Genomic DNA, 13,274 nt, shown 5'->3' with positions numbered 1-13,274 from the left:
TGCAGAGATTTTTGCAGGCTTCTGCATGGATTTGTTCTTTCTATTAAACACCAGACTCTTTTTTGCTAAAAGTTCCACTATTTTTGTCTAATTCTAGGCCTTCATGTAGATGCCTAATCTCATTATTTCCCTCTCCTTCCCTTTATTATAGATCAAGGAAAAAAGTTCTGAAGAGAATTATCTTTGCCTGCTTCTCCATCCTTTCATATTTCTGCTATTTTTTTTTTTGCATTTCCAGAAGAATTTGAATGCTCATTTTCTCCTTGAGTTGGCTTTAATCTGTCTTATACTTTTAAAGCATTTTTTCCTGAGAATTAGAACATCATTACGAAATCCCCTCAATCCACTCCTGTCATCCCAAATAACTGTGCCCCTGTTTAAATAAAATTCTGTTCCATGCGCTGGCCTTGAAGAACAAGGAGCATTTCTTCGGTTTTAAGAAAAAGCCCGAAAGCTTAGTTATGTGTTGATGCAAGTTGCTGCAAGGAGTTCCCTCCCACTTGCCTGCCTTCCCTTCAGACATTAAGGTGTGGTGACCTGGACGTACAGATTTCTTGCAGCAGCTACATTTTTAGGTGATAGAGAGGGATAAAGGGAAGGAGTCTATCTTCCAGAATTGTAGAAATAATAAAAACCCCACACTTACTATCTTCTTCTACACATACATGGCCAGTTATGTAGAGGGAGACACTGGGGAACATCGTTAGGGAAAAAAAGAATGCTTTCAAGTGTAACCCTAGAAAAAGTTTCACTGGCTAGTAGTTAATTATTTTTCCTACAGGCTTTTCAGATCTAAGTCCTCTTACATCTTCTCTTTTCTTTCTGTTGCATCAGAAGTCTTTGTGTCCATAACAATTTCTCCTTCCTCTGACATGGAATCTTTTAACAGATGTAGCTGCTTCTTGTTGGCAAGAAGTTTTGTAGGCTTACTAAATGTTTGTCTTAGAAAATAAAACACAGTAGTGAGAAAGAAACAAGGAAAACTTTCTTAATTATGGAAAGAAGGTATTTCAGAAAACTTGGAGTAATCAGAAGCAATTCTTGGTAGAAGTTTTTATGTTTGCATCGTGGTTGTCGAGCCACAGTGTCTGTAGGCCAGCCTGGACCATGAGACCAAACTGCTGCTTTTTGCCTTGGAGGAGCCAGCGTGCGTGGGAAGGGAGGACATGGAACCGCAGGCACTCGGTCCCTGCTGCCGAGCTGTGCGTTGAGCGGCCACCACGGCGTCTGTATGGTCCACCCTGGAATGGGTGCTGACCGTCAGGAGACCGAGCAGTCCCTGCAGGTCACGCAGGAGAGAAAACACGGCTAGTGCAGATAACGACCCTAATGAAAACGACATCATTGAGAAGTTCTGGCTGGTAGCAGAAAAATCAAAACAGGGTTTTTAAAATCTGAATCTAAATTCTCTTTGACAAAGGACTCTCGTTGTAGCAGCGCTGCTGCACAGAATGGCCTTTGTATTTTTTTTCCCCAAGTTTCACCTGACCTAAATGCTTACTGGTAATGTAGTCGGGTCAAATTTGTTTAAATAATTAGTGGTCAGGAGAACAAGACTGAAACATCAGATATTATTGCTGGTAATCTATCTCCAGTCAGCTCGTTGCGCTTCCGTATGTCTGTAGAAATTTGGACTGAGAATCTTTGATAAATAATCTGTATGTGGAAATTAATATTTTATATTGAAATTATATTATGTTAATATGTTTTAAAATACTACACTAAATGATTGAAAAGTTCACAAAAAGCACTGTGTTTTAATGATCTTTTAAAAACATTTGCATAGAGTTGATTTATGCGTCATCAACCAAAGAAAGTGATAGTCCAGATTGATCTGTTATGCTGCATTGCTCTGGTTCACCAAGTCGTCTTGTCCGTTAGTATCTAGAGATAAAAATGGATTATACTCTTTGGAGTGGTCCATAACATTAATGATGAACGCAGATTAATTTTGATTCTGTTTAAGATTTGCTGTCTCTGGATGCAGGGGGTAATGCTCTTACATCAGTGATTTTTGATCTAACATAGCTCTAAGCTCCTGCTGCTTCCTAAATCAATTCCACTCGCTTACTTTGCCAAGTAATGAAAACATTTTTGCTGCACCTTGGCTATGTGTACAGATCCATATTCAGACATGTTTGCCCTTTGTTGTGTTACGCTCAGTTTGTTTGTTGATTACCACATTTCCTGTGTGTTCTAGCCCCACCAGGAACTGTATTCTCATGCAGTTAAAAACGAGTGTAATCATTGGATGTGAACTGTTACAACAGGACTTTCACTGCAGAGAATATTAATATTGGTATTATCATAAAATTGTTTGCTTGAACAGCTAGAAATTCTTTATCAGGCTAGTGAAGATGATACAAGCAAACATTCCCGAAGGCCTTTTCTGTTTGTATTTCTTTTATTCTGTCGCTTATGCGTTGCTAGGCAGTGATCCCTTCACGGTCTGAGTTAGGTTATTTAGTAAATAGACAAGTGTGATTTATGGTTTTGCTGTGACAGAGCTGCTTTTCTGTATGTGAACAGATGTTTATGTAGATCATTCAAGAAGGGCATATTTATTTTGCTATGTATCCTTCTCTGTTGTGGTGGCCCTCAATTTCTTAATAACTTCCCTAGATGTGATGAGTTCTCTCATTTACTATTATGGGTCCATTATCAATTTAAGATAATACAGCCTTCTGGCTACAAGTTAACTTTTAAAATTTATAGTAGCTGTATTTGATTTCTCCATCTATCAGTAATTTGCACCTTGGTTTTTCATTACAAAAATACTTCTAATAAGGTTCTGCACTCATCATGAGACAAAAAAAGGAAATCAGTGATAAATGCTCTATACACAGTCACATAATGAGTTGAAATGTGGCACTGAGTAGGAAATCATGTGTATGGGAAGTAAAATTCAGATACTCTACTGGCTTTTTCAGAAGCTTGTTGAGGAATTCAGAGCAAACTGCCTATAATATTGAGTCTTCTTGAGGTGCACTGAGTTGTAATGCACTGTTTTTAAGGTTAATATCTTAGTATCCACGTAGCAATAAATCTGTAGTTTGTAACCAAACACCTTCATAGCCAATATATCTCCAGTAATACATCATCAGACCACTATTTCTGCGCTTATCTGTATTTTTGATTAATTTGTATACAAACCCTACAGAAAGATTGTTTAAATTGATTGCTTGTTAATTTCTTAACTCCTTAACTCCTAGTGTCATTCTTTGAGTACCCTGTACAAAATTCAAACATTCAGCTGTCAGTGGGAAAAAAAAAGGTTTCCTGCCAGTATTAAGATAAACTATCTTGATTAAAAAGCAAGCCTGATTCACCATAGGAATTATCTGGGAAGAGTCTGAAGGAAGACACTAGCTTTAGTATATATTTGAAGATCGTGAAAGATAAGGGCTCTGACAGTGCAGGATAAAGCGTATTTTAATAAAGACATCATAGCATCAAGACTTGTATGTGTAAATGCTGGGACTATTTGGTGGAGTGAACAGAGCCCAACTGCAGATATTTTAATAGCGTGAAGGACCTCCTAGGTGGGACTCTAGCTGTGCAAGATTTCAGTAAAATAAAAAAAAAAAAAGACAAAATCCAGAAATGGAGGAGGAATGCATTTAGACTTCTGACTAGAAGAGTTTGTTCTTTACACAGGATAGTATTAAACTAATAAGCATCTATCCTCTGTATTAGATGGAGGAGGTTAAACACATGCAGTGAATGTGTTAAAATAACCATTTGGGAAGTTGTGAATAAACATCCAAAAGCATACGATCACCGGTTTAATAAATTACTGGGATTTGTACCCACAAAGCATTAACTCGTTTTTCTCTCCTAATTTTATCTTAATGTTGGATTATTTAGAAATGATCTTCAAAGAAGTAAGGACACATTTGCACAATTTTGTTTACAATGGATAAGAGAAAATATAGTTTTAGTTTTTTAAATATACATCTGAAATTAAACTCTTATCTATCCTATAAAACTTGAAGACTATCTAGAAAACAAATCCAATTATGGCTTAAGCACTTGAGAAAGTGAAATCTGATTTAATTAATTTTTTCAAAAGAAAATTACATCTTTCAACTTTTTATTATTAAAATTCTACAGTTATTTTTTTCACTATAAAAAGAACATTCTTGGAAGAGAAGCTTTCTTCATGGAGTTCACGCTCTAGTCTTTGTTACTTAATACTCAAGCTGAAAATCTGAGTCCTTATACAAACTTCTGCTTGTCTAGAAAATAAGCCAGAAAAAACGGTTTATGATAGATAGTATTTGTATTCTTAGATATGGTATTAGAAAAAAATTAATTTAAGCATTAGAGGAAAATAGGCATGAATTTTTTAAAAAACTTCATTATCTTTATAAAAAGGTGAACATGCATAAAAATAACAGCAGAAATACTGTGCTGTCTCTTGCTGTAGGAAAGGCTTTACCCAATGCAGTGAAAATATGCTGTTATGATATAAAAAAATGGTTGGAAGTGATGAAGTCACATTTCCATTTCATTTAAGAGTTCTAGAGCTGTTTTAGGAGCGAATGTAGCTTTGCATTTGCAAGAGAACTAAATACAGGGCCATTGCCCTTGCTGCTGCTCAGATGAGATCTACAGCCTCTGACCAGTCCTCAAGTGAAAGGGCTGAAGGACAGGTAAGGGACGAGACATAAGATTGTACCTTGTGCAAATAAGGTGCAGATATTTGCTCAAATCCCATTTGCCTCCTTGAAACAGCAGTACTTCACGTGTAGAGATTTGGTTTAGTCTCTGGATATAAAATAAAGTACCATAACCACTTAAGTGTCCTTTTCTCAGGAAATTATACTGGAATCTTAAAAACCTCATACATCTATATTAAAACCCGAGACTGGCAGATATTAATTTTACAGAAAAGACTTGAACACATTTTCGTATTTAGTCATGTATTCCCCCAATGGAATAAGCAGTGGCAATTAATTTCTTGCTGGGCAGAATTGCAAGACAGCCAGGGAAGAACGCATGAGAATGGTGTGAGTAAAGGGATATAATTTTTATTAAATTGAGATTTTTTTTTTTTAAATTTTAGCGTAAAACCCACCCAAAGATCTCTGTAAATAAGCGAATTGCAGAGATGTTCTACTATGTTCTACTCTCTCCTCAAAAGCCGATCAAATATATAGCGCTGGTCCAAGCAAGTATCATCCAATTAATTCCACTGGTTTTGACAGAAAGAATGAAATATTGTGAAGGCATTTGCGAAGAGTAGTAGCCTTAGTTGGGTAAAGTGCCACTTTTCTAGTATCTAAACAATTAGCAATGTTACTTAAAAATCTATTGCATCTTCCTTAAACACTGACTTCTTTTGCCCAATAATATTTAAGATATCTTAGTTTTAACAGATAAATTGGAATGGATAGGAGGACTAAGCAAAGGGAAATTTAACAGTGAAGAAAGGAAGTAAGCTGAAACAGTGGAAAGGAAGAGAGAGAAAATATTTGTATGAAGAAACTTCTTGTGAAATATTTGGTAGAGGGTTTTGTCTCCAGGTAGGATCTAACACACATTTCTGTCGACAAGTATCACGTAGATAAGCTTTGAGAAGCGAGACTCTTTTACCCATATGTTGTGGTTGTGCACAGTAATCCAAAGGTTCTTCAATTATTACTTCAAATATTATTACTAAACAATAGTAACTTTGTCAGATAACCATTTTTCTTTAAATTTCTTATTTTGCCTCTTGAACATTTACCTAAATTAATTTTATGTGAACTGAAAAGATATATTTTTTATTGGGCCTTAATGCTGCTTACTGCCTAAATCAGAAAATATGTGATGGACAACACAAGGAGCTCTTCTAATTTTCAGGAAAGTGTCTCATCAGAAAAGACTGCTAGACGAGGGCTAGATACTTAGAAATGTGAATTCTGCTTCTGACTTGGAGAGCAAAAGTCCCCAGGTTAAATAATTGAGTTTCTAAGCACATACTTTGAACATTAATCGATAATGCTGAGGCTTTTCCTGCTTAAAGTGCTTCTGTATTGATAAAGTAGGTAATTATCACATTATAAGAATAGTTAATTATTATTTCTTCTAAAAGTATTATAATTACAATTTTGTGCAGTGCGTGTGTATTCCAAAAGTATTGGCATTTTTGTTTTTTGTCGGTCGTTTGAAGTATGTGTAAAAATTATAGATGGGGTAACATTAGCAAAAGGATCTCAACTCCCTGAGCAGTCCAGTGGAGGAAATGGGATCACTCATTTCTGTTGTTGCCACTCCTGGCTTTTTGAATTTAATCTCTCTCTGACTCATCAACCTTTTAAAGCACAGAATGCTATTTCAGCCAAATCATAAAGGTAATATGATGCTTCATTAGTGTTTGAGCTGTAAAAGGCTCTTTAATATTTTGCTGAGGCATGCGTGGTAATATTATTTAATTCTAGAGCAAAGCAAGAGCTGTGTTACATAGGATTATGGTTATGATTATTTTTAGCAGTAATTTTATAACTCTGTCCTTTGCTTGTGCTCCATGCATAGGGAGTTGGCCTCTCAGTCCATGGACATTTCCGAGTTGCTACAGAAAGGACACTTTTCGCAATGCCAGAGACAGCAATAGGTGAGTATTTTAATAGCTTACCACATGTTAACCTGTTTAAATTGTCACTGCTTGTGTAATCAGGATGAAATGTCTTTGACTGAAAATAGTGGTGGTAATGAAAGAATTTTAAAAGGGAACCAGAGATGACCGTATATGGAAAGTATTTTCTATTAAATTAATAGAAACGTACCTGTATTCTGGGAGATGGATCATTGACGTTCTTAACCTGGGGTTTACTGTCTAGAGTGACACAAAGACTGTCTGGATACAATTTTTTAAAAATGGAAGTCGATCTGAGGAACTAAGAGGAACTAAGTCTTTGCTACAGATGTAGGCAGATAAAGTCTGAAGATCCCAGTGCAAGCATGTTCACCATTTGGAACATGCTTGTTCCATTTGGAATTCCGTGTGAGTCCAACTGGCTGTACTGTGAGCTGATCTGCAACGTTAATGAGACAGATCTTGAAATTCCATCTTTTCTTGTAGATTATTAATGTGGACCCATTACAGTTGTGTACAGATTGTGTGCAGGCAAGAGCACAGTGTTGTCATATTTCTTTATTTTTTTTCTAAATAGCAACACGCACCTTGTGTTTCCTAATGTTTGATCCTACAGCTTCTTTATCAGCTCTGAGATGTCCAAAAGAAAATGTTGTGTCTCAGAGCTATATGAAGATGGTGGTGTGGCTCAAGAAAAGTCAGTCAGGTTAAAACATCCACCTTTCCCTTCAGCACAGTCCTGGAACCAACAGGGTGTCCACGTTGAACCTATTATTGTCTGGCATATATGCCTCATGAATGCTTTCATCAATGTCCAAGTCCCTTCTCCCTGCTTATCAACAAAGTTTATGAAGGGTGCTGAAAACTATAACCTATCCTGCATTTCTCTCCTGCAAAATTTCTAGTCTCTATGTCTTTCCAAGGAAAGGCAGCTGAAGGATGATTATAATTGTTCTTCTCTATGTCCTCAAGCAAGACAGTAAGACTAGTCTGTAATATGTGGCCCTGTTGAATATATTTATTCAGAATAGAGAACCTTATCTGGTGGTTAAACAGCTTAAATGGGACCAGACGTGGCACGAAGTTCAATCTTAGTTTCACCTCAAAGAATTAGTTATAAGGAGTAGGGACCATTGTTCCCTTAAAAGAACTTCCAAACAGTTATATAGTGTTAAAGCCAAGAAATAATGGTAAAAAAAAAAAAATCATGAGTCAGTTCTGAAAAGAGAATAAAAGTTACAATATTCTGCTATTGTTGAGAATATTTTAAGTACAATAATGTCATTAAAGCTAAAGTTAAAATGCAGGCTTAGTTAATGATTGGATTTTTGTAGTGCCCCTTGCTAGTAATGCTTAAAAGCGCTGGCATTTTTTGTATTTTTAATGGGTGTCTCACACATGTTATCATTGTTTATTGCTCTCCAGCCTGTATGAAACATTTCACAAGACTTATTCTGAAATTCTTAGAATAATAAAGGAGCTGCGAGTGTCAAGTCAAATAAAACATAATAAACGCCCCAAATATAAGCAAGCTCATTATCCTTTTAACTCCTGAAAAAAATATTACAGCAATTCCTGCTAGCTGATAAACGTGATGTAATTTTTCTGAACAAATAAGTTTGGGATAAGAAAAACAAAAACTATTGCAGCCCTCCAAAGATTTTTCTCTCTGCTGAAGGAAAACTTAGTAAACTAAATAGCTCAAGCATTAATACAACATTAATTTGTTAAACTCCTGAAGTTCATAGTAAGTTGTTCTACAAGAAAAGCATTTGAAGGAAACAATTTTTTTTTAAAAGCTAAACAGGGAGGTACTTTGGCATACAAAATTATTCTAATAATGAAGATAGCTTCTGCGCTTTCTTCTTCAAAGGTAAAGATATGAGTAGTCTTACATTAACAAAAATGCTGTACTTCACTTACATTTCTTGTGTTGACAAGGACTTAAACAAAAATAGACTGAAGACATGTAAAGGAAAAGCTTAGAACTCGCTTAGGAAAGAAAGTAATTAAAACCCTTTTAGGATCAATTAGAAGTAAACCCGCTGAAATCTGTTTGGATTTAAAGGCTTAGCTGTTTTGATCTCTGTGGTGTATGTTTAAAATGTGGCTTGTCTAGATATTGTATTAATTGATTTTTTCATATGTTCACTTATTTCAGTAGGCATTACACCTTTTCTGTGAGATGAAAACAGCGCTCATTCAGCTGCTACATTTTGACACAATTATTCTGCATTTAGACACCACCGTAAATAAAAGGATATAGATAGCTATGCCAGAAATCAAAGGCAATTCTAGACTGTAGGAGTTTGGAACTGACATAGATGAGGTAAAGCACTGGAAAGCAGCTTCGATGTAGGAGGGTGTGGAAAAACCACCGGTGGGAAGAACGGGGGATGAAAGTGTATTGTCAGAGGTGGGCTTTAAGGTGATGCTGTAAGAATAGTGGACACTTTCTTGTATATTCCTCTATATTTAGCTTTCTGTAAGTCATTAACCAATAAATCTCCAACCACCTCTGCCAGATAGTGTAGGAATGTAGTAGTGCTACCTTTATCTTATGCTTGGCAACTGCAGAGTTTCACAACTGGGATTACGGTGAAGCGTGTTGCATCTGTCTCGGAGCACAGACTGCAGGTCAGCACCACAGGCACAGGCTTTTAGCCTGGTCAGCCCAGCAGACATTCAGTTCTTCTCTTATGTAAGTAAGGATTTGACAAATAATTGGTAAATGCTATCAAAAAGAAAAAAAATCAAGTCTATGGAATATGTTAAGAGAAACCCAGTAGCAAGCAGAAACATACTGGGAGAATTAAGAGCAATATGTAGAACAGGGACAAGAGGAGTAGAATTATAAGAAGAAAGGAAGGCAGGGACCTCGAAAAGGATACAGTAGAAGCTGTAGCACACTACGTTTATGCAACCAAGTAAGTTTAAAGTGGATTAGTTACACCTTCACTAATCCTGTTTGTAAATTCCTTAATAATTAAACTTTCATTCAGTTTAGTTTTATTCGCCTCTAACGCAACGGAAGCTAATCAACTTCACGGTTCCTTTAGAATTAATTTCTCTGTGTATGGCCATGTGGAACGGCCCCATAGATCCCAGTAGCGAGATGGCTCTTCCTCTGGAAACTTGCCAGAGCATGGGGAGAACCGTACTTCAGCATTGGTATTTTAATAACAGCAAAGAGGAAAAGGTTGTTGCTGTTGCAGACCTGGTGGATGGGGAGAATAATGTAATTGCCTATCTGCTTTGGAGGACATTTGTAAGAGAAGTTTCATTTTGAAATCAGGGATTTTTTTGCAGTAGTAGGATGTCCAAGGGGAGACAGATGAATAGAAACATAAAACTAAATGACAGTCTTGGCATCAACATTAGAGATATGACGGCTCAAACTGAGTAGGTAAAATGCAGAGTAGACTATTCAGAATGTGAGTACAGATGAAAAGAAAGTGATGAATTTGGGTTAATACAGCTTAGGGCTTTTAAAGGGTGCCAACAAGACATTCAGCATTTTAGGAGAAGGGCTGTATGTCTTGGTAGCCTGTGGGATGAGGAATAAATCAGTTAATGGCAACACGCGCATCAGTGGGAATGGTAATACAATACTACAACTATAACTGATAGGAAGTGGCTCCTAAAACAGCTTTGTTGGAGGCAGCAAAACTAAGGGAGGACCAAGAGGGAACCAAAGAAGCTGAGAGATGGCTAGGAACATAAGGCAGTGATGAACTTCAGAGATTACTGAGAAGAGGAAAACACTGAAGAGAAGCTCTCTGAAAGAAACCTCTCCTTGATTCCATCCAAGGAGGGGGAATATTCAGGCACCACTGATTTCCCACATCTTAAAATACAACTAATAGGGTCTTTCTGTAATGCATACATTGACTCTTTTTGTGACTGAAAGCAATTACTTGTGAGTGAAAAATTGCTATCTTCTATCAGAACCCCATTTAAACTCCTTATGCGCATCTTAATCTTCCCAGTTAATATCTGTGCTTTGGCAAGTGTTTCCTGAGTTTCTTATTGCTCATTTGTATTTTTAAATTTATTTTCATGTTTCATTTATTCTCTCAGAGTGAAAGAAGCCCACCACCACACCTTTAATTTCTTCAGAAAGCCTTTCTGGTTCATGAATGCACCATTGGTGATTATTATGAAATAGTAACTGGACACTGCTCCTTTCCATTTCGATTTCTGAGATTGATACAGCTAAGCTTAAGTTTTCTTAAGTTTAAGTATGTTAAAAGTTACAAAAAGTGTTTGAATTTATTTTGTAGGCGATTAATGTATGTAACAGAATGAGGTAGATATTGGGAAAGTGATGATTTTAAATATTTAAACTTTGATAAAAGTAGTTACAGATTTTTCAATTGCAACTTTTGAAAGTCTTTTAAATTTCATTCACAACTTTGAATTTTTAAAAATGTCCCTACTCTGTAGATTTTAAAAAATACAAAAGACAGTCACTAAACTGGAAAGTTTTATAATTTTTTTAAATTGCAGATTAGTCATGGTCCTGTCAAAGAGCCAGGTATTAGGTCACCATCTTGTGCCTCCACCTTCAGGAAGGCCCTGGCAATATTGTCAATCTGTTAATGATTTCTCAGCCCCCAAGTTTGTTCAAACTTAGCTGTGCAAGAGGCATTTCATCATTGTTTGATATATTTATCGTAATAAAAGATTTCAGAGAAAAGGCAGCATCCAGTTTGAGTTTGCACAAATCACTTCCCAATTCTTTGTGTCACTTCTGTTGTTTGCGGAGAGCACGCTTGATTCTTCAGGCTTCTACAAACCTCTCAAGCTGCTGGCAAGTAGAACGAACAGTGTTGTCTGGTGTATGTTTGTAAATTATGAGCCAGTGGAAAAGATACAGTTTGAAAGGTGTTCCAGAGTTTGCTTTTAGGAAGGGTTTTGATGACAGAGAAATGTCAAACCAAGCCAAGGAGAAACTTGGGCAAGAGAGCCTTGCCTAAGTCAGGGAGATGAAAAGTGAGACAAGAAGAAATAGCTACGCAGTCTCACGCATGACAACTTCTTCTTCCTTCACATTTTTTTGTTTTCTTTTGTTTATTACAGGCCATTTTCCTGATGTAGGTGGAGGATATTTCTTGCCAAGACTATCAGGAAAGATTGGCTATTACCTTGGGCTAACAGGATTCAGGCTGAAAGGAAGAGATGTACTAAAAGCTGGCATCGCTACACATTTTATAGAATCCGAGAAGGTGAGCCGCTAACTGGCGCTAGCAAGGGCACAGCCTACAACCGTGACGACAGGTTTGAGCTGTGTGGCACACCTTTCAGCAACCTGAGCATATGCAGAGGCACGATTCTATTAACTGGCCGTGCACTGTGGACGGGGAGCATCAGATACTGTCAAGCTGTCATCATAACGCTTGCCAGCTAGTGACAGCTTTGCTTGGAAGAGCGAGCAAGCGCTGTCTTCGTGATTCTGCTGTTGAGGGGCATGATTTACTGAGCGTAACTGAAGTTGCTTGAAAAATTGTACAATTTAGACAACAGTGTCTGAAATTAGAGATTATTTATACAACTGCAGAGTTTTTGATCTAGGTAACACCCCATTAATGTGTTTTTGTCTGTCTCCTTAATAGATATCCTATTTGTTTCTTAAGAGTGTCTGTAAGAAAGTCTAAAAATTAGTATATTTGATAAAGTCAGAGTCATAATGTTCCAGTAACTTGCATGGACATAAGTGAAGGAGAAACAATGACTTGCTTTCCTCCTCCGTGGAAGGACCCATGACTGTCATTGTGGAGCTGGTTAGATACTATTTTGAGTGTAGCCTGGTTGCCAGGCTCTTGCTCTTTGCCCGCAGACTGTTGTAGGCTGGCTTTACCTGCTGCAGCACTGCACTGGGGGTCTGCTTGGGAAGCAGAGTTCTGGGCTGATTCTGCAGGCATAATTATATCCAGATGGTTCAACACCGAGAAGTGAACTGTAGCGCTTTATATTGTTGATGTGGTGCCTTCTTTAAGATATGTCTGAAGGTTGGGGGAGACATATGCTGGTGTTTATTCACGTGTATACTATACAGTACTATTACCATAGCAGTAATAATCCAAGTCCTACATTTTGGTTTACTTCTAATTAAATCTTATTTTTAATAGCTGCCTGCCTTAGAGAAAGACCTGATAGCACTGAAATCTCCTTCAACAGAAAACATTGCAGACTTACTGAACTCTTACCATCTGAAGGTAATCAAGCAGAATTGTTAAATATATGTAAATACAAATTCTTTTTTTATCCACGCTACTGATCATTTTTTTAATGGTTAAAAAAATAATGGGTTTACAAACTCTTTGCGCTCTATAGAATACTAACTTGTAGCACTAATGGCTACAGTGGTCAAAATGAAAATTTAAAAGTCTTTTTTCGCTATTTTTTTATTTTGGTCAGCTCTCTCTTTCTACGTGCGTATGTAAGTTTCCAGCCAGTATCATGATGATGCAGTAAAGATATTGCTGCTTAATTTCCCCTGTTATTCTTGGATTTCTAGCATGCTTTGCAGCAGGTGAAGTAGATAGCCACTAGCAGACTGGGAGTTGTACACAATGGCAAGGGCAGTCTAGGGAGTTAGCCTGAAATTCAGGGATTCTGACAAACACAGAAGACAGGAGTAGAACTACTGCCCTAGTCTAGAGGCTGCAGAAGTTATACTGCCAGTTATTAA

General features: G+C 37.0%; 1 protein-coding gene across 1 annotated transcript in view; it reads left to right on the top strand.

Annotated features, from left to right (window-relative positions):
• Positions 1-13,274, top strand: part of HIBCH (3-hydroxyisobutyryl-CoA hydrolase) — a 43,013-nt gene that overhangs the window by 14,066 nt on the left and 15,673 nt on the right. Inside the window, exons 7-9 of the mRNA XM_075429958.1 lie at positions 6,520-6,598; positions 11,663-11,808; positions 12,712-12,798. Of these exons, the coding sequence (XP_075286073.1) occupies positions 6,520-6,598; positions 11,663-11,808; positions 12,712-12,798 (312 nt within the window). The remainder of the gene's footprint in view (positions 1-6,519; positions 6,599-11,662; positions 11,809-12,711; positions 12,799-13,274) is intronic.

The sequence above is a fragment of the Opisthocomus hoazin genome, chromosome 9 (assembly GCF_030867145.1).
Source record: "Opisthocomus hoazin isolate bOpiHoa1 chromosome 9, bOpiHoa1.hap1, whole genome shotgun sequence".
Lineage (NCBI taxonomy): Eukaryota > Metazoa > Chordata > Aves > Opisthocomiformes > Opisthocomidae > Opisthocomus > Opisthocomus hoazin.
The sequence above is the reverse complement of the archived record's forward strand: the minus strand, read 5'-3'. Positions and strand labels throughout refer to the sequence as shown.